Source organism: Medicago sativa, chromosome 2 (assembly GCF_051527215.1).
Source record: "Medicago sativa cultivar Bolivia chromosome 2, Bolivia_mono, whole genome shotgun sequence".
NCBI classification, from domain to species: domain Eukaryota; kingdom Viridiplantae; phylum Streptophyta; class Magnoliopsida; order Fabales; family Fabaceae; genus Medicago; species Medicago sativa.
In genome coordinates this window covers 63,332,716-63,353,465 of record NC_140750.1, presented here as the reverse complement: position 1 = coordinate 63,353,465, position 20,750 = coordinate 63,332,716, and the positions used below count along the sequence as shown (strand labels likewise).

At 32.4% G+C, this 20,750-nt stretch overlaps 1 protein-coding gene, 1 long non-coding RNA gene and 1 pseudogene across 3 annotated transcripts; all 3 read left to right on the top strand.

The window, feature by feature from the left end:
* Positions 1-1,570: 1,570 nt before the first annotated feature.
* On the top strand, positions 1,571-5,193 carry LOC146949574 (AAA-ATPase At3g50940-like). Its single transcript, XM_085745548.1, has 4 exons — positions 1,571-1,700; positions 2,410-2,520; positions 3,237-4,247; positions 4,424-5,193. The coding sequence occupies exons 3-4, from the start codon at positions 3,303-3,305 to the stop codon at positions 4,895-4,897; spliced, it is 1,419 nt and encodes a 472-aa protein (XP_085601674.1). The 5' UTR covers positions 1,571-1,700; positions 2,410-2,520; positions 3,237-3,302; the 3' UTR covers positions 4,898-5,193.
* A 4,141-nt stretch (positions 5,194-9,334) lies between these two features.
* Positions 9,335-11,974, top strand: LOC146949573 (AAA-ATPase At3g50940-like; annotated as a pseudogene). Its single transcript, XR_015027321.1, has 4 exons — positions 9,335-9,485; positions 10,141-11,173; positions 11,357-11,602; positions 11,640-11,974. The product of XR_015027321.1 is annotated as an AAA-ATPase At3g50940-like (transcript).
* A 3,521-nt stretch (positions 11,975-15,495) lies between these two features.
* Positions 15,496-16,347, top strand: LOC146949572 (uncharacterized). The gene is made up of 2 exons (XR_015025426.1): positions 15,496-15,611; positions 16,037-16,347. It is a non-coding gene; the product is annotated as an uncharacterized LOC146949572 (long non-coding RNA).
* The last annotated feature ends 4,403 nt before the right edge of the window (positions 16,348-20,750 follow it).

Below are 20,750 nucleotides of genomic sequence, written 5' to 3'. Positions count from 1 at the left end.
AGAGAGAGAGAGAGAGAGAGAGAGAGAGAGAGAGAGAGAGAGAGAGAGAGAGAGAGAGCATGAGGCCGATTGATACGAAATCTCGGCACCCTCCTATGTCTTGTAAGTATAGATTATGTGTAACTAAGTTCTTTATTTGTTGGGATCAAGTGTATTTGTTTAGGATTTTAATATAAGTACTTGGTATGGCTGATTGTATATAAATCTTATTTTGTTATATTGATGTTTCTATTTCTATGCTTAATATCTTACAAAGTGCAATCCAAACTTGATCTTTTGCCTTATGGAGCACTATACATAGACTTTATTCGTAAGTGACATGGATAGAGGCATTTGTAGATGCTAGTCAAATCACTAGAGGCAGAAGATGACATAGAAAAATTAAGAGAAACTATAAGACTTGAATAATTTTTAGAATTTGGAATGGCCTAACACAACCATAAAAAATTGTTGGAACTCTTAATACATCCCTTACTAAAATCTGGAGCTTGGCCCAAGTGGCTCGATAGCAGAATCAAGCGGCCCAACGGATCATGGATAGACTCTAATAACATCTTAAAATTTGGATTGGATCTAATTCAACCCAGCCAATGTATTAATTAAGTATGACTTAATACTATTTATAATCGGCTTATATTTTGGTCAAATGATTAAAGTTTATGCAAAAAAAGAAGGGATGGGCTATAGTTACAAGCATTAAAACTTACAAAGTAGTTGTGACATTTTAGTAAGGGAGTTTTTCGCGATAAGTAGCATTACTCATTTCTAACAGCAACGTTATTTATAGCGAAACAAAATATCACGAACGTCTCACAAATTGAGTGCTACCATTGGATCTTCTTTGGTAGAAATCATGGATAGTTGGATAAAAAGAAGGGATGCAAACATTAAAAATTAGAAAGTAGTCAGTGACAACATTTCCGTGGGGATGTTTTTCTGGAGAAGTAGCATTACTCAATTTTTAAAGAGTTTGAACAATTTCATGAGTATTTTATCAAAGGGGTGCAATGAAATAATTTTTTTGGATGACTATAGAGGTTTCGTGGATACACTCTTTATAAGCCCATGAGTTTGACTCATTGTTAATATTTACAAGAAAAAAATTGGTATTCTCATGTCATGTTCACCTAATATTCTTACCATCTTGCATTCATATTTATAAAAGAACATATGTTTTTTAAAACACAAATAACAATTTCTTTTTTGAGGAAAAATAACAAAATATTTTATGTTATTACATATACTACAAAATAACATATAACGTAATTCAGCATATAGTCTCATCTACACTCAAGTTTACACAAAAAGAAGCAAAAAAACAATTTTAACCCAGCCCTTCCCTGAGTATGCCTCTGTTCCAAAGATAACGTGTGGGTGTGGAATTATACAAAAGTGAAGAAAGACCAAACAAGAGACATACTAAAAATGTGGTGTGAACGTTTATGAGATTGGGAAATAAATAGTAAAACAACTCAAGAGTTCAAAATTAAACATATGGTATAGAAGGTAATAGAAAATGACCTAACCTAGCTTTTTGATAGTATAAATTTGAACCAAATAAACAAAGGAAGGAAGAGTAAGAGTTTTCTTGTTTAAACTATATTTACAACTGAGAATGTGTTAGTGTGATGAGAGGAAGAAGAAAGGAAGCCACTTGTTGCGAAGAGAGAAGCAACAAAATAATTTGATCTTCGGTTGTGGTAACATTTTCTCCTAACACTTCCTTCTCTTGCAATTTAAAACTCATAACTTTATATGTAAAACTTTTTTACCATGCTTATTTTAGGGCATATTTAACTTTTAGAGGTGACATTGGAGTGATTTTTTTATCTCTGTGGTAATCTTATACAAAGTTCTACCAATTTGATGCAGAGATCAAAAGTTAAATTTGCAGTCTATAATATCAAAACAGACTTGAAAAAAAATAGAGATAGAGATGTTGTTATACTATGTTCAGACGTATATATGTATTGATTTACATATAGATTTATAGATGTTATTTTGAGATGAGACTAGTGTCATTGAAAATATTATATCAGCGTTTACAAATGGTATGCAGAACTCATGACCCAATTCTAACGTTTGTTGAACAAAACTTAGCCCTTAAGTAACCAGAAATTCAAAATAAAATGTTGAGCAATATTCAAATTTGAGCTATTTTTTGAGTTGAATCTATCATTTTAGGATGAGAATAATTCCATCTAAGTGCTTATAACTTCTAGGAAGACATGATGTCCAAATAATATTGTTTTTAATGTTGTATTGTTGTTAGAAATGGAGTATTTAGTTGTGAAATATACTTTAATATTTGAAAGATTTTTCTGATTTATTGATATCCCACATCGGATAAATCACTCATTTACATTATGTTATTCTCTTATATAAATGGTCGACTATCAAATATCAAAGACATCAAAAAACAAAGTTAGACACTTGTTTTTGAATTGCACTGCTGGCAATAAAATTGACGTAGGACGCGGGGTCCGCTGCATTGGTCAAATCAAAGTTATTGCACTTGAGGTAAATACTTTGAATACTTCTTCTTTTATATTTTTCAATTACTTTTAGATTAAGGAAATTTTATGACCCTTTAATTTTTATTTATTTATTCCTTCTAACTTTTGAATTTTTTTTTACATATTTTTCAATTACTTTTAGATTAAGGAAATTTTATGACCCTTTAATTTTTATTTATTTATTCCTTCTAACTTTTGAATTTTTTTTTACGTTTCTTAATTTTTAATTACTTTTTGATTAAGTTAGTTTTAGATTAGGAAATTTTTTGACCTTGAGTTTACTATAATTTTTTCTGCTATAATACAATTTTTTCTTTTTGATTTGGATACCTTGAACTAAGTGTGAAACTATTAACTAGAAGAAATACACGACTTTGATCTTTCAATTGAATTTGAGCAGTGAAATAAATTTATTTGTTTAATTTTCAGGCAAAACTAAACCAAATAATAATTGATATGATGATATATAATCCCAGATCTTAATCCAATGTTTTTTTTGTCAAAAATCTTGATTTAATGGTATTTCTTTGTTTTTGAACAATAATGGTATTTCTTTGTTTCTTTTGACAAGCAGGGAAATAAAATCTGAAATCATTTATGAAAAAGTTTCTTAAAATCTGAAATTCTCAATTTAATGTTTGCAATGCACCTCATTCATGGTATAGTTTCAACTACATTTAGGTGTACACTCCAATTGAAAGAAAAATTATGTTTTTGCAGACCAAATCAGTCAGCTGATCTAGAATTTTAAACATCTGATCTTCATCAACGATCGAGATCTCAACAATGTTCGATACCAAGCCACTTGTATCTGCAATGGCCTCATTCGTGCTAATGCGAACCATCACGAATGAGCTCATTCCTCATGAGCTCCTACACTTTTTTCAAGCTGGACTTCACCATCTTTTTCGCCAATCCTCCGCACAATTCACCATAGTCGTTGAAGAATTTCAAGGGATGGCAAGAAACCAAGTTTTTGATGCTGCAGAAGCCTATCTAGGGACTAAAGCAACTGTCTCGGTAGAAAGAGTTAAAGTAAGCAAATCTGGGGACCGTAAAGAGCTTTCATTCAATATAGATAGAAATGAAGAAGTGAGTGATGTTTTCGAAGGTATTAGTGTAAAGTGGAAACTAATTTGCATAGAAGTTGACTCTTCGCGGATTCGAAGTTACGATGATGACTCCTCGGCTGTGTCAGAAATAAGATCCTATGAGCTGACTTTTCACAAGAAACACAAAAACAAGATCATTGATTCATATTTGCCTTATGTGATGGAGATAGCTAAACAAATTAAACAAGGAGACATGGCAATCAAGATTCACTCAAATGAATATGGTAGCTGGCGTCATGATGTCAAGTTCAATCATCCAATGAGTTTCAACACTCTTGCAATTGATGAAGGGCTTCAAAGGGAAATTAAGAATGATTTGGACAAATTTGTGAGGGCTAGAGAGTTTTATAGAAGAACTGGGAAAGCTTGGAAACGCGGTTACTTGCTGTATGGTCCTCCTGGTACTGGAAAGTCTAGCTTGATTGCAGCCATGGCTAACTATCTCAACTATGATATCTATGACTTGGATCTCACCGATGTTGGGGATAATAAGACCTTGAAGCAACTTATTCTCAGCATGTCCAACCGTGCTATACTTGTGATTGAGGATATTGATTGCACTATAAATTTGCAGAACCGAGAAGAAGAGAAAGAAGTTGTTAATAATGGAGACAATAAGGTATATATTTTTCTTCAAATATATCATTAATCTTTTAAGTTTCATTCATACTAAAATGTCATTGGGAACTAGAAAAATTTAGAAGTATATGTGCCTACATGATTCTAGTGTAGATACGTTTAACTATATAGTCATAATTTAGCGAACAAATTAACGTTTGTGGATAATGTCAACAGGTGACACTTTCAGGACTATTGAATGCGACAGATGGTCTTTGGTCATGCTGTGGAGAGGAACACATAATTGTTTTCACAACAAATCACAAAGACAGGCTTGATCCTGCTCTGCTAAGGCCTGGTAGAATGGACAAGCAAATTCACTTGTCATATTGCAACTTCTCTGCTTTTAAGCAATTGGTTATCAACTACCTTTGCATTACGGAACATGAACTCTTTGAAGAGATTGAACAGCTTCTAGGAGAAGTTCAAGTTACTCCGGCTGAAATTGGAGAAGAGCTAACAAAGGATTGTGGTGCTACAGAATGCCTACATGACCTTATCAAATTCCTCCAAGCCAAGAAAATGATGAAGGAAGAGACAAAGAATGAAGAAAATATCAAAGAACCTGAACGCGAGAAAATGATCAAGGAAGAGACAGAGAATGAAGAAAATATCAAAGAAGAAGATGAACTAGGTAGTGAAAATATATAGGTTATGTTTGGTTATGTACTGTAAAACATTAAGCTAAACCCATAAGTAGACATTGGACTTGAGATTCTCTTCAGTCGGGTCTCTATTTTTTGCAACAGGGTGTGGACGATAGGTGGAGCTGACAAAATGATCCGGCTAAAGGTTATATAGTAAGCGGTGTTTACTATGTGTTGTGATGACAGGTCACCTAGCTGGCTTCTATTAGCTAATCCATTTCCTGATTTGTTGTATGTAATTGGTTCTAGCTACTTTTGAATTCTATCATTGCAGTCCTTGTGCTAGATATAAACTTTTTGTGATAATATATTTCATTTTGCCTTGTTAAAAAAGAAAAATGGGATGAGAAGTGAAGTATCTAGTTTAGAATCAGAACATGATGACTACATGGAAGGACGATAACTTCTGGTAAAAGGTCGGAACCTAATTCCTCTCTCCCATGCAAGGAGATTAAAATAATATTGCAGCTCATTTTCTTGTTCAATTTGATGCTTCCATGCAAGGAGATTAAAATAATATTGCAGCTCATTTTCTTGTTGAATTTGATGTTTTCGTTCTTCTTTATTCAATCTATTTGGTCTATAAAAGAATATGTTTCGGACTTAGTTTCAAACTTTCAATCCATGTCGCCAACCCAACAGACAATGGCCCTATAACCTCCCATGCCCTTAAAACTTACAGATTTTCGGACTTAGTTTCAGGACTACAACCTCCCATGCCCTTAGCCGCACAGAAGCACGTCTCTTTTGATCAGGATCGTTGATGTGATCTCCAACGAACTCCTGCATTCTTTGCCGGATTTCACAGAGACAGTTACAAACGAGGTCCGGTATATAAAGATGGCTACACGCCGCAACAAGGACAACTTACAGATTTTCACCACTTTTACCGACTCTTCTATCGAGTTCTCTCTAGAACCTCGTCGTAACCTTACTGTAATCTCACCCGCGAACTACATCCGCCATGAACTAGAGTAACTCTGTCGCATCAGAAAACCTCTTGTCTATATTTACATTGATTGAATATACATTGATCCGGTATATGTCAGACCAAAGAATAAAAAAATATCTAACTCAAACGAATCCAAACAATTTGTCCTTTGATTACCATGCGGTTTTGCAATATCTAGGAGTATCTGAAACCTAGATGACAATATCGTGGGTAATTCCTCTCATACCGTCCTCTCCCTTTAACAATGATACAATTATATCTTTGTTGTATTCATTGTAGATATGCTATAACTTTTATCTAGATATATGGCTAACTGTTACAAATTCTAATATACTCCCTAATCCCATGAGTTTGACCCATTCTTAATATTAGGGAGAAAATAAAGAAAAATGCTCTTTTCCCTTTCATTTTTGCTCATTGGTATCCCGAACTTCTAAAATTAACCCCAATCAGCGGCGGAGCCAGGAAATCTATGGAGCCTGGGCAAAAAATTTATCGCAAATTCACATGTGACATAATATATAAACAGTCATAAATCGAAATAAAAGAGGTTCCTCATTTTGTCAACAAAAGTACAATTTAAAATAGGGTTATTAATTAAAATTGACCATGTAATATACGTGAAGTCTGAAAAATTGACCCTGTAATTAAATAACATGTATTCTGAACATGTAATTCGAGATTTTTATTATTTGTAACCCTGTAATATACGCGAAGTCCAAAAAAGCAAGCAAGAGATTGAATTTTTTTCATGATTTCTTAGAGACGAGTTAAGAACGTTAAAATATGGCTTTACACAGAAAATATTATAAATTTTCGACAAACGACAAATCGGAAATCTCGACTTATAAATCGAATTTTGAGCTCATTATTTGCAAAGACATCTATAAAAATACATAAAAAGGATCTGTAAAGTTTCATAGCATTTCGAAGTCGTTTAAATTTATTTTGATTTTTCAACCAAAACGTGCAAAATTGAAATTTTGTTCCGCGTGAACGTATACTCACAAGTCAAATTTACTTCCCTAATTTTGTAGGCATGACTAGAACATGATAAGAACCTTCACAATGAAATTTTGTAGTTTTTAAACGAGATACAAATTAATTATAAATTGTTTAAGAAATTCATAATAATGAGTGAATAAAAATTCATAATTAATTTATCCCTGGTCGAAGAAATTTAATTTTTTGTGTAAAGCTATATTTCAACGTGTTAAACATGTATGAAAAAAATAGTGAAAAATTCAACTTGTCGGTCACATTTTTAGACTACGGGTATAATATAGGGTGGTCAACAATAAGAAGAAATTCAAGTTACAATGCTAGAATATATGTTTTGTATTTTATAAGGTCATTTTTCAAACATAATGTATATTACAGGGTCAATTGGAACAATTAACCCATTAAAATAAGAGAGATGAACCCGTCAATAGTGTGCTAAATAAAATTAGGAGGTAAATATCTTTTCCGAGCCTATTTGCGTGTGAGAATTTTCAGATTTTACGCAAATTTTTCTTTTTGTAAGTGTGTTAATGGGCTTTTGGGTTGGGTCTAATGTGCAAAAATTATCGATTGAGCCCGGGTGACCACCCGGGGTCGCCGGGCGGTGAAACCGCCCCTGACCCCAATGCAAGTTAACTCACCTTGGATATTGTACTGCCTACAACTAGTGGCAGTTAATTGCCGTGGAAAAAGAAAAAAAAATCCCCACGGGACTTAAGACCCGTTGGCAACCTGGCAACTTTTTTATAACCTTGAACTATTCGCATGTTTATCCTCACCGCCTCATACTTCTCTTATTAGTTGACAACTTGGCTTTCATAATGCAATTTTTCAGTTGAAAGCAGCTAAACTCCATAAGAGAACACAAACAAGGCACAAAAACAAGACACAAAGGAATATGCCTATGGATGAGTATGAGTCACATGAATGGAAAAATAAAATATCAATAGGTGAAGACTGCTGAACATATTTAATTATCTGCTCCATCTTTATCTCTATGCTCACAAATCTTATTATTCCATATCCGAGAATTCCTGATTTCTATTTTCTACCATTTGAATTTGTGAACAAAGAATGAGTTATGATTTGCCAATTATTGTAAAAGAATGACAATTGAACAAGAGTGAGAGCAGTAGAGAACCAGGAATTAAACATGAGAATAACTCACTTAGTTCAAGGTTATAAAAAAGTTGCCAGGTTGCCAGCGGGACTTAAGTCCCGTGGAGATTTTTTTTCCTTTTCCCGCAGCAGTTAATTGCCGCTAGTTGTAGGCAGCACAAGTTAACTCACGTTCGGTATCCAACATCAGTTAACTTGTGTTAGGGTTAATTTTGCAAGTTCGGGGTCGGAGTGAGCAAAAATGAAAGGAAAAAGAGCATTTTTTCGAAAATAAATTGGTACCCAAGTTTACACAAAAATGAGTGTACGGGTTTCTCGCGAGTACACTATCTAAAATGTTGTGTTCACCTAATATACTTACCATCTTGCATTCATAATCATAAAAGAGCATATGTTACATAAAAAAAAACATAAAATAAGGAAATTAAAGGGACAAGTACAACTTGATTGGTGGTTACTTAGAGGTGTATTCCTAGTAAAGCATAGTCTCATTTCTCAACAAAAAATAACAAGTACAGTTTGCTTGGTGGCACTTAGAGGTGTATTCCCTTCCCTTCCCTGGGTATGCCTCTTCCTCAAAGATAACGTGTGTGTATGGAACTATACAAAAGTGAACAAAGACCAAACAAGACACATACTAAAAATGTGATGTGAATGTTTATGAGATTCGGAAATAAATAGAAAAAACAATTCAGAGTACAAAATGAAACACATGGTCTAAAAGGCAATAGAAAATGACCTAACCTAACTTTTTAGGAGTATAAATTTGAACCAAATAAACATAAGAGGGTTAAGGGTTTTCTTATTTGAGCTATTTGTACAACAGAGAATTAGTGTTAGTGTGATGAGAGGAAGAAGGAAGGAAGCAACTTGTGAAGAGAGAAGCAACTAAGAAGTAAAAAATACATCAACAAAATTTGATCTTCGGTTGAGGTAACATTTTCTCCCAACACTTCCTTCTCTTGCAATTTAAAACTCATAATTTTATTGGTAAAAAAAACCTTTTATTACCATGCTTAGAATCAATTGCACTTTTTGATTAGATTGCATATGTTTATAACACAACCTCTTATATTAGGGCATATTTAACTTTGAAGTTATTTTGATTTGATCTCTTTGATAAATTTATACAAAGCTCTAACAATTTGATAAAGATATCAAAAGTTAAATCTGATGTCTAACATGTCAAAATAGACTTGGAATTAAAAAAAATAAGATGTTGTCATGCTATGTTCAGCAACATGTATGTATTGATTTACATATAGATTTATAGATATTATTTTGTGATGAGACTAGAGCCATTGAAAATATAATATCAATGTTTACAAATGGTATACATCGGACAAATCACTCATTTACATTATTTTCTCTCTTATATAAAAGGTCGACTATCAAATATTTAGAGACATCAAAGAATAAATTTACTTGTTTTTATATTGCCGTTTGGCCTTCAAATCGGCATAGGACGTGGTGGTCCGCTACATCGGTCAAATCCAAGTTATTCCACTTATGACTTGAGGTAAATACTTTGAATACTTCTCCATTTTTACTTTTAATTACTTTTAGATTAAGGAAATTTTCTTACCTTAATTTTTATTTATTTATTCCTTTTTACTTTTTAATTACTTTTAGATTAAGGAAACTTTCTGACTTTGAGTTTCCTATAACTTTTTTTGAACTAAAAACATATTTTTCTTTAGATTTGGAGCACTGAACTATTTTCTACTTTCTTTTGGTAGATAGACTTTGATGTAACAATTTTCGCATTTTGTTAGATGAGCTACGACTTATGGACAACAATGAAATTATTTTATCTATCTATCTGTTTGTTTAAATTTTAGGAAAAACTAAACCAAATAATAGTTGATATGATGATATATAATTGCAGATCATATTTCACGGATTTTTTGTCAAAAAAGAAAATTCAATTTTTTTTTGACAAAAATCTTAATTTAATGTTTTCTTTATTTCTTTTGACAAGCAGGGAAATAAAATCTGAAATCATTTATGAAAAAAGTTTCATAAAATCTGAATTTTTTTATTTATTTCTTGGGCACCTTATTCTTAATTCTTAATTCTTAATTGGCTATGCACACTCCAATTGAAAGAATGTTATACTTTTTCACAACTATATTTCCGGGATTCAAACTCATTGCAGCCAATAATTTTTGCAGACCATACCAGTCATCTGATCTAGAATTTCAACCGTCTGATCTTCATCGACAATCGAGATCTCAACAATGTTCGATACGAAGCCACTTGTGTCTGCAATGGCCTCAATTGCGCTAATACGAACCATCACGAATGAGATCATTCCTCATGAGCTCCTACCCTTTCTTCAAGCTGGACTTGATCATCTTTTTCGCCAATCATCCGCGCAATTCACCATAGTCATTGAAGAATATCGAGGAATGGCAAGAAACCAAGTTTTTGAGGCTGCACAAGCCTATCTAGGGACTAAAGCAACTGTCGCAGCAGAAAGGGTTAACGTAGGCAAATCTGAGGATCATAAAGAGCTTGCATTCAATATTGATAGAAATGAAGAAGTGAGTGATGTTTTTGAAGGTATTAGCGTAAAGTGGAAACTAATTTGCATACAAGTGGACTCTTTGCGGATTCGAAGTTATGATAATGACTCCTCGGCCGTGTCAGAATTAAGATCATATGAGCTAAGTTTTCACAAGAAACACAAAAACAAGATCATTGATTCATATTTGCCTTATGTGATGGAGATAGCCAAACAAATTAATCAAGGAAACATGGCAATCAAGATTCACTCAATTGAATATGATGACTATGATGGAACCATTCGTTGGAATCATGAACCTGTTAAGTTCAACCATCCAAATGAGTTTCAACACTCTTGCGATTGATGAAGATCTTCAAAGGGAAATTATGAATGATTTGGACAAATTTGTGAGTGCTAGAGAGTTTTATAGAAGAACAGGGAAAGCTTGGAAACGCGGTTACTTGTTGTATGGTCCACCTGGTACTGGAAAGTCTAGCTTGATTGCAGCCATGGCTAACTATCTCAACTATGATATCTATGACTTGGATCTCACTGATGTAAGGGATAATAAGAGCTTGAAGCAACTTATTCTTGACATGCCCAAGCGTTCTATACTTGTGATAGAGGATATTGATTGCACCATAAATTTGCAGAACCGAGAAGAAGAGAAAGAAGTTGTTAATAATGGATACAATAAGGTATATATTTTTCTTCAAATATATCATTAATCTTTGAGTTTCATTCATACTAAAATATCATTGGGATGCATAAAAACTAGAAAAGATTTAGAAGTATATGAGCCTACATGATTCTAGTGTAGATACATTTAACTATAGTCATAATTTAGCGAACAAATTAACGTTTGTTGATAATGTCAACAGGTGACACTTTCAGGACTATTGAATGCGACAGATGGTCTTTGGTCATGCTGTGGAGAGGAACACATAATTGTATTCACAACAAATCACAAAGACAGGCTTGATCCTGCTCTGCTAAGGCCTGGTAGAATGGACAAGCAAATTCACTTGTCATATTGCAACTTTTCTGCTTTTAAGCAATTGGTTATTAACTACCTTTGCATTACTGAACATGAACTCTTTGAAGAGATTGAAGAGCTTCTAGGAGAAGTTCAAGTTACTCCGGCTGAAATTGCAGATTGAAGAGCTTCTAGGAGAAGTTCAAGTTACTCCGGCTGAAATTGCAGAAGAGCTAACAAAGGATGTTGATGCTACAGAATGCCTACAAGACATTATCAAATTCCTCCATGCCAAGAAAATCATCAAGGAAGAGATTAAGAAGAATGAAGAAAATATCAAAGAAAAAGATGAACTAGATAGAGAAAATATATAGATCATGTTTGGTTTTGTACTGTAAAACATTAAGCTAAGCTCATAATTAGACTTGAGGCTTGAGATTCTCTTCAGTCGGGTCTCTATTTTCATTTCAAACTGACAGAGGCACATTTCAAGTATAAAATATCATAATTTTTTTATTATCCATTCAGTAGGACGGAATTATATCTTAGATTATCTTCAGGAATGTTACATGCTGCAATGCAGGACAATTCAATTGTATGTTTTTGTAACTAGATTCCCCTTTGAATTTTTTTAATCGCAAATGTTCGTATGATAATGGTAGAGTATTTATCTCCTTGGCATGACGTAAACCCTAAAACTTTAATCCCTGAGCTCAAACCAATTGAGGTACCAAACACCTAGATTTCCCTTTTACTCGCCAACAGTTGTCTCAAGATCCACAATCACTATGATCCCTGAGCTCGCCTTCACGGATAAGGATCAATCCGATCAACTTGATGATCCAACCACCTCAAGAGTTTTGTTTAGTCTTTTTTTTTTTTTTTTCTTGTATCGAGTCCACACAACTCAATCACACTCGAAGTAGTTTGATTCAGATACTCGGTCTTTTACAATTCTTGATCGAACTCATAGATGGGAGAAAAATATAGAAAAGTGAAATGGACATAATATTGATCATGAGAGAGTTGTTCCATCAAGTAGTACATTAAGATTTATATAGTCAATTAAGCCAACTAATTTATAACTAATCTAACTAACATGTCACTAAGTTTTATATCTGTAATGGTCTCCAGATAGTTGAGAGGTGCTGACAACACTTCCAGTTTGGTAAATACAATAAAGAAATGTCAAAAAACATCGACAGAAAGGAATATGAAATTTTACTTATATATCCATTATCTTTTATGGAAATTTCTCTTTGCTCTTGGTTTTGGCAGCAATGATTTTCTTGCATTAGACTTCCCCATCACAAAGAATCCGTGGAGTTTGTCTAATTGGATCAGCATGTTTTTGAACTTGGAGTCCTTAGCTGGAAATTGTGAAGAGAATATCAAAAGCAGCTTTGAACCGGTGTGGAGATCCATTATGATGTGTTGCTGGAAGTAGGCAAGAAGGAAATTTTGAGAAAGAATTTAGCTGAATAATTATCTCTCTAATAGCCTATTACAATTTCTGATAGAATCCATAGATGAGAGAAAAATATAGAAAAGTGAAATGGAAATATTGATTATGAGAGACTTGCTACATCAAATAGTACATTAAAGTTTATATAGTCAATTAGGTTATTTAACTCCGAACTAATACAACTAATTAACATGTAATTAACTTTTATATCTCTAATATGGTTTAATACTTGTCACCTGCTAACCCAATCCATTCTAAGAAAATTGTCGACTTATTATTTTTGTAGTTGTAGTCGGACATTTTATATGTCATTTTTAGTTTAGATGTTCAATTTTCATAGGAAAGAATGTCGTTTTTATTTATGAATTTTTAAAAATATTTGTCTCATGATTCAATGACCTAACCGGCTCGCTAAGCAAGAAGATTTCTAATGAGTCTAAGTGAAGGGGGATTATCCCTCAAATCATCTAGAAACAGGCCCGGCCCTTGGGGGTGCAAACATCTCAATGGAGCTGGGCCTCCCCAAGGTATGGGCCTCTAGAAAAAATAGTCCGGTAAACAAGTAATAAATATATGGCGCGTGATTCATATTTTAGTTTTATTGTAGCGGCTTAGTGGTACAGATGCATGCTTGTTATTGATTGGGTCTTAGGGTTCAACACTCATCACCCACAATTTATGTTATCACCCACAATTTATGTTTTTTTTCTTCCTTTTTTCCTTCTTTTCCTTTTTGCTTCTTTAATTAATATTTTTAGTATGAGAGGGATTTGATTTATTAAGGGTCTATTTTTACATGAGAACCAAGCCTCCGATTACACAGGAACGGCGCTGTCTAGATCTATATATCAAGATTTCTTAAGTAGCAAGGAACAGCATGGTCAGTTGTGCAGGGCAAGACTCATGAGAGAAAACAAGCCAATTGCCCATCATGCAACCTCTTTCATTTGGCATGAAATTTAGCAGTACATTTCTACTGTCTTGGAAAATGCTACATGTAGCATAGGTGATGGTAAAGTCATTAATTTGAGGAAAAGAGGGTGTATTGTGGTTTCATTTTTCCAACTTTGTATGATAAGTTTTGAAACCTTTGATCATTTGCTACTACAATGTTTATTTGAAGATTTCATTTGGTCATGGATAAGTATAAAGGTCTCGATTGGTTCATTATATTGAACTGTTGCATAAGAAGGTTCAATAATACTTGTAGCAATAAGGACATAATTCTTAATATGATTGTTTCTGAAGTCAAACATAGTGGAATTCTCACACGGTAGACACTGATGTGGCCGTAAACCTTACCACGTGGTTGCAACCATGTGGATTTTTTTTATGATGTGGCGATTTTTATTTTTTTTTGTAATTTTGTTTGTTGGCATTAATTGAGAGGCTGAAAAAAAACAAAAAAAAAAAACTTAGGTCTGAAGTCAAAGTTTGCTCAAAACAGGTTTTGGTGCTATGGATCATCAACCATGACGTTTTCTTTGTTATTAAAATCTTTTGACCGTCGTCCTGGATGTTTTCATCGTCAAAAACTCCTTTCATTACAATTGATGTGCTCTAGTATTTTTTTATAAATACTCCTTTTTATAATGCCTTCTTTTTTTTTCTTCTCTAATGATGCCTAACATCGTTAATTTAGAAGGGAGGAAACTGTCGTTTTTAAAATTATACAAGAGGTTAGGGCTTGATTTAAAAATAGAGAGAGTGTTTGTGTTATTTGAATAGAAATTACGAGAGCTAGATCATTATAATTTACCCTATTCAAACTCTTTCTTTTTTATTTTTTGGTCAAGCATTTGTCTATTCAAACTCTTTCTATTATGAAAATGTTTGACAAGAATAAAACACGACGTCAGTTAATTGAAGATATCCACCCCATGATTTCTGAATAGCTTTGTAGTTTCTTTTCACAACTTACATTGTAAGATATATAATAAGATGTATGGTAAAATGTATTCATACAAGATCACCAAAAAATAATCTTTACACAAACAATACTAAGAAAATTAAATCCTGATTGATTTTGGTTCGGATCACTATCACACTTGTATTTTAAAGTAATATCCACGTAGAACAATCTAACTAAATAATAGAGTTCTTTTTAAAAAAAGTAGATAAGTATGTGTGCAATCTAAAATCATTTATTGTTTATAAATTATTAAAAAAAAAATTGACCGAATAAATTATTAAAATTTATTATTTTTTTATTTATTTCCATTTTAAAATATTCTTAATATATTTTCGGTATGACCACTTTCATACATTTTCCAAATTAATGTAAACAAGAATATTAAAATCATTTTTCAAATTTTGACTGAAAATAACGTTTTCTTTATGGAGAAATTTCTATATATAACAAAGCAGAGATAATTATTGTGTGCAATGAAAAAGAATTTATTATTAGCAATATAAAAATTTGTAAAAAATTTATTCAAAAAAAAAAAATTTGTAAAAATGTTAGTAAGAAAAAAAGAAGTCAAAGCATGACCCATTTTTATTTAATTATAATTATTATTTACTTAATTATTGTTCCCTAAAGCTCTCAATAAATAGCTTCTTGTACTCATTGATTGTTCATCTTTCAAGAGAACATTTTTTTTTTGGAGTATCTTTCAAGAGAGCATGGCTACCGGCATCAACCGCATGCAACTTTTCATCACTTTTCTATGCGTTGCTTGCGTTTTGACTTTAGGTAACAAATTTACTTGTTCTATAATTATTTTTTTTAAAGTATTTTTAATAGAATGATTTATAATATACTCATTTTTCCAAAAGGTGATTGAAATGAAAATGAATGTTTTAACAATGAGAATATGTTTTCTAAAATTATGTAAAATGTGTTCGACATGTTTAAAAGCTTTTAAGTAAAATTAGACCATGAGCATCAAAAAAAATGTAATATAATACTTATAGAACATTTCCTATCACAATAGGGCTATTGGAAATGACATCTAACATGTTGCCATTAGACATGTTTTAGCGTCGTTTTTTATTTTCCATAAACTCGTACGAGATTACGAATCGAGTCTACGGACCCTTTTTGAGTCTGTGTAGACTCGCGAGTTTGATAACCTTGGTCACTTATATTTCTTTCTAACATTATCATATTGATTGCAGGAGGAGCAATTAATGGAATACCTCCTGAAACAAATTGCGTCAGCAAAGGACCATGTGCAAAATTTAGTGACTATTGTGATGTTTTTTGTTCAAATACTGGGTTTGCTAAGGGTGGCAAGTGTAATGAAAATGGCGTGTGTTGTTGCCATGAATAATTGTGTCTTCTCAGAGTGTTGATACAAATCTATCTACACAAGTAATTACTCATAAAACATGTTCATTTATAACATGGATTTTATGACTATTTGAAATAAAAACAATATATCTTTTTTTTGAAGAAATAAAAACAATATATCTTAATAATTTATTTTTTTGTCAAAAATATATCTTAATAATTTATTTTAAATATTTTCTGTTTTATTGTAGCTGTCGTTTTATTTATTTTATATTGGCTGTCATTTTATTGTTATCCGGAGTATGAGTGTTGTAAACTTCACCGTATTGATTGGATTCCTACTCATAAAAAAAGTATCATTTTAATGTTTAACAAAAGAGAATACTGTTCGTCCTCATGAGCTTAGCTCAGTTGGTAGGGATAATGCATAATATATGCAAGGTCTGGGGTTTGAACCCCAGCCACCACCAAAAAAAGAGAATATTGTTCCTTAAAAAAAAAGAATAATGTTAATAGGTTTGGTGATTTATTAATAGGTTTGGTGATTTATCTTTAACAAATATGTTCATTTATAACCCTTTTTTTTACTGAAAATTCATTCATGTCGTATGAAAATGTTTTATTGTATAATATTTTTTACGTCGAAAGAATAGTATTCAAATAAAATTGAATGTCTCCCTAAAAAAAAAATTAATGTATATTATTCTTTTGAGAGGAAAATTTAATGCATTATATTTCTTATTAACTAACTGTACAAATCAAATGTAAGCCATGATGATAATTTATTTATTTTTATCACCACCATATCTTACAAAAACAAATTAAATTTGAACATCTTTGACAATTCAAATTATAACTTCATGTTTAAAACAAAGAAAACAACTATTCACAAAAAACAAATGTTTTTTTACAAAGATGAGTTCATGTGTTTGATACAAAGTTAGGAAATTCATTCCCGAGTATAAAACATTCTTAAGAATAAAACGACTTCACATTTCTCATGTTCTTGTTTCCAAGAAAATAGGTGAGAATAAAATATTCTCATGATGGTGGGAATAAAACTTAAATAACGACCTAATAACCATCGATATATCCCATGTATGTAAATAATATCACGAATATTATAAATATTAACAAAACATTTTTTGTTTCAAAAATTACTTAGGATTAAGATTCCAATTATTAATTCCTAGGAGCATTATTCATGGGTATAAATTTTTCATTCATGAAACCAATACATAGTCTCTACTAGTTGAAAGTGTCAACACTGGATTGATTCAGGTGGTATGAGACTTGGACCTATTATACAATTGGCCAAGGTTCGACACCTAACTCTTGTGTATGTACAAAATTAAGCTGATAGAACAGAACCCATTTTATTTGTCCTACATGGTCTTCGACGAAGATTATTCTATGCTAAATGACGGTAAAAACTTTGTTCCAAAAAAATAGTTAAAGTCAATATATAAGATTTCTCCTTTAAATCCAGTCTCTGTGAGCTTAGCTTAGTTGGTAAGGACAATGCATAATATATGTTGACAAAAAAAAAAATCTCCTTTAAATTATAGGTTGATAGTAATGGTCAAATTCATTTTTTCTATTCATTTTATTTTTATTTTGACAATAAAGTAAGCTTCATTCAAATGTTGAAAGAATAAGAGTACACTCAAATTGGTTATGAGTTGGGCCATTCATCATCCATACTTTGAAAGTCAAATACATTATTTTGGGGAATGAAAGTCAAATTTTTGGTTATCAATACACATAGAAATATCATAAACAAATAGTACATTATCAAACCAAACTATTAATCCTAACAACCAAACTATGTTCTTCTATATAAAGTTAATGGTCAGAAATACCGAAAGGTCTACAATATTTAATTGCATCCATCCTAGGAAAAAGTTGTTGTTGATGTTCGCTCATTTCAACTATAAATAGTATTTGAACTAACTGATTCAACCACATATCGGCAAATCATTTTTAAGCAGATATAATGTTGAATTTAGTGATAACCACAATTATCTTCTGCCTGCATTAGATTATAAACTGAAGAAAGAATATAGTAGAATTAGCAACATTTTAAGTTTTTGGGTGGAGTATCAATAGAACATGGATATCAAAAGAAAAGAAAAAGAATGAAAAATGAAGATGAACCATAAAAAAGTTGGTATACACACAAGAAAAAAAATCATCAACTAAAAATTGGTCTCTTCAAAAAACAAAATAAGCAGTTCAATGAGTACCCATCTTGTTTTGGTACAAGGAAGGAAAGTTGGTAATGCTTCACGGTTTAGGATCCGTAGGTTAAGATCTAACTTCAAGTTTTTTTTTACAAGTTTACTTTCTCAAATATATCCCACCTTTACCTAAGCCACGTTAAATCCGAAGACCACTAAAGTGTGTAAATATTGTAATCTTGAATGTCTATATAGAATTTCTTCAAGTACATAGCAAGGTGTATTCACATGATGATTGGAGTGGGAAAATTCCATGGCCATCCCTATTGACTTTAGAAGGTACATACATGTAGTATTCCTCAAGAAATTTAATGATGGACTCATAAGACTCATCAAATTTCCTTAAGAAATTTCCTAACATTAGAACTAAGGTTCCTAGATATCAAATCTCTTTCTCAACTACTTCCTTGATATGTTAAACATGGGACGACACACCTTCCGGGGTTCACTCATAGTACTTAACATGCAACATTAGTAGGTTAAGACATAAGTAGCTATTAATCTAAGAAGAGGCCAAGCCGTGACCTATGACAAGAATTCTAGATAGATATTTGCTCTAACGGCTCAAAGATATATGTTCATAGCAAGCAGTCTTTCTTGTTCTCATCTCCTTTTGATACTTACGAACGTAACTCATATTAAACAAATAATTCCATTTCTATCTCCTTCCAGTTCCATTTGTAAATTGTGTTTGTAATGGCGCAACCTTGATTTCTTAGGTTACGACCTCTGCCTTTTCTGCTCCTCTAGACTCTGCATCTTTGGGATTTGACACTATACCATTGGCATCTGATGATATATCTTCTTCTTTTTGATGCTGCAACTTCCTCTTTCTTTGATTCTAACTTTTCTTTCCTCCTTCTTCGTTCTTTTCTCACTTACTGGACTGTTCACAGATAGCTCCTCTTTAAGCTCAATTCTTTCATCTTATGGTTTCAGAATATGATCTAGAAATACAAGAAAGACTTTCTTATGGTAGCTTGCCAAGTCAAAACCTATAATGCTTAAATGTTTTCCCACAACTCTTCATATATTTCCAAAGGTCTTGCCTATCCTAATTGAACCCATCAAATTCCTTCTCTGTAACCAACTCTTCAGGCTGAGATCTTAAACTCCCTCCATCTTTGATTATGCCTCCAAAATATAATTCAGGACTATAAGAAATGAATCCATAACAATCACACTTCGAAACCCTTTCCTTCATTAATATTCCCCATTTTTCTTCACTTTCTTCCAGAATTCCTTTTATTCGTTCTTGAACTTCTTAAATTCATGTTTTGTGATACAATGATATGTTGGCAAATCTTGTGTTGATGTTGTAACCTCCCTTGTTCTATTCTTACCCGCTTCAGTGGTAATAAGGCATCAAGTTTATTAACTCTTCTCATCACCAATTTATGCACGCTTATGGGTTTCAGATAAAGGTTTTGGCATGGAAGTGGAAATAGGTTTTGATGGATTGGTCAAAATCATGGAAAGAAAATGTGGTTTGTTAATGAAAGAGGTATATATATTTATGGAGGAATAGGAAATGGAGGGTTTGGACTTTGGAATTTTTGGTATTGGAAAAGTGGAGGTTTTGGATGGTTGTGAGGTTGATAATGATGGGGTGGTACACAAGTGGAATCCGTCATTAGCTTGACAACCCAACACCCAAGTTAGGGTGGATAATATGACAAAAAATATCTTCTCCTTCCTCTTTCTTTCATTAGGTAGAAATCTCATGTATTTGAGATATGTCATCAAGTGTTTTCATGCCCCCATAACTGGACATTTGGAACATGATTTCTATTAAGTGTAAACAATTCAACTCGAGGAGGATATTTTTCTAGGAAAAGTTGTGTTTGAGATTATGAGATTGATAGCTAATTTCCATAATATCTTTTTATTCTGAAATCTATCTTGGTTTCTTGTGTGTAGATAGTATCGAGAAGGTTGATTAAGCAAGATGTGATGGCCACTCTACATTACATTGAATTGTAATGTAGTGTTGAGAATGATCGCAAGCCATGACTAAAGCTTAATTGCAAAATTGCATTGAAAGAAAAAGTAAAATGATGATTCAACACAAGATGAGCAATTACTGCACAATGATGCAAGATTGCGCCCTCTTTCTCAGAGACAGTTACAAACGAGCTCCCGTATATAAAGATGGCTACATGCCACAACAAAGACAAGTTACACATTTTCATCACTTTTACCGACTCAGAACCTCGATGTAACCTGACTGTAATCTCACGGGTGAACTACCTATGCCATGAACTAAAGTAACTCCGTTGCATAAGAAAACCTCTTATATATTTTACGTTGATTGAATACACATCGATCCGGTATACATCTGATCAAAGAATAAAAAAAT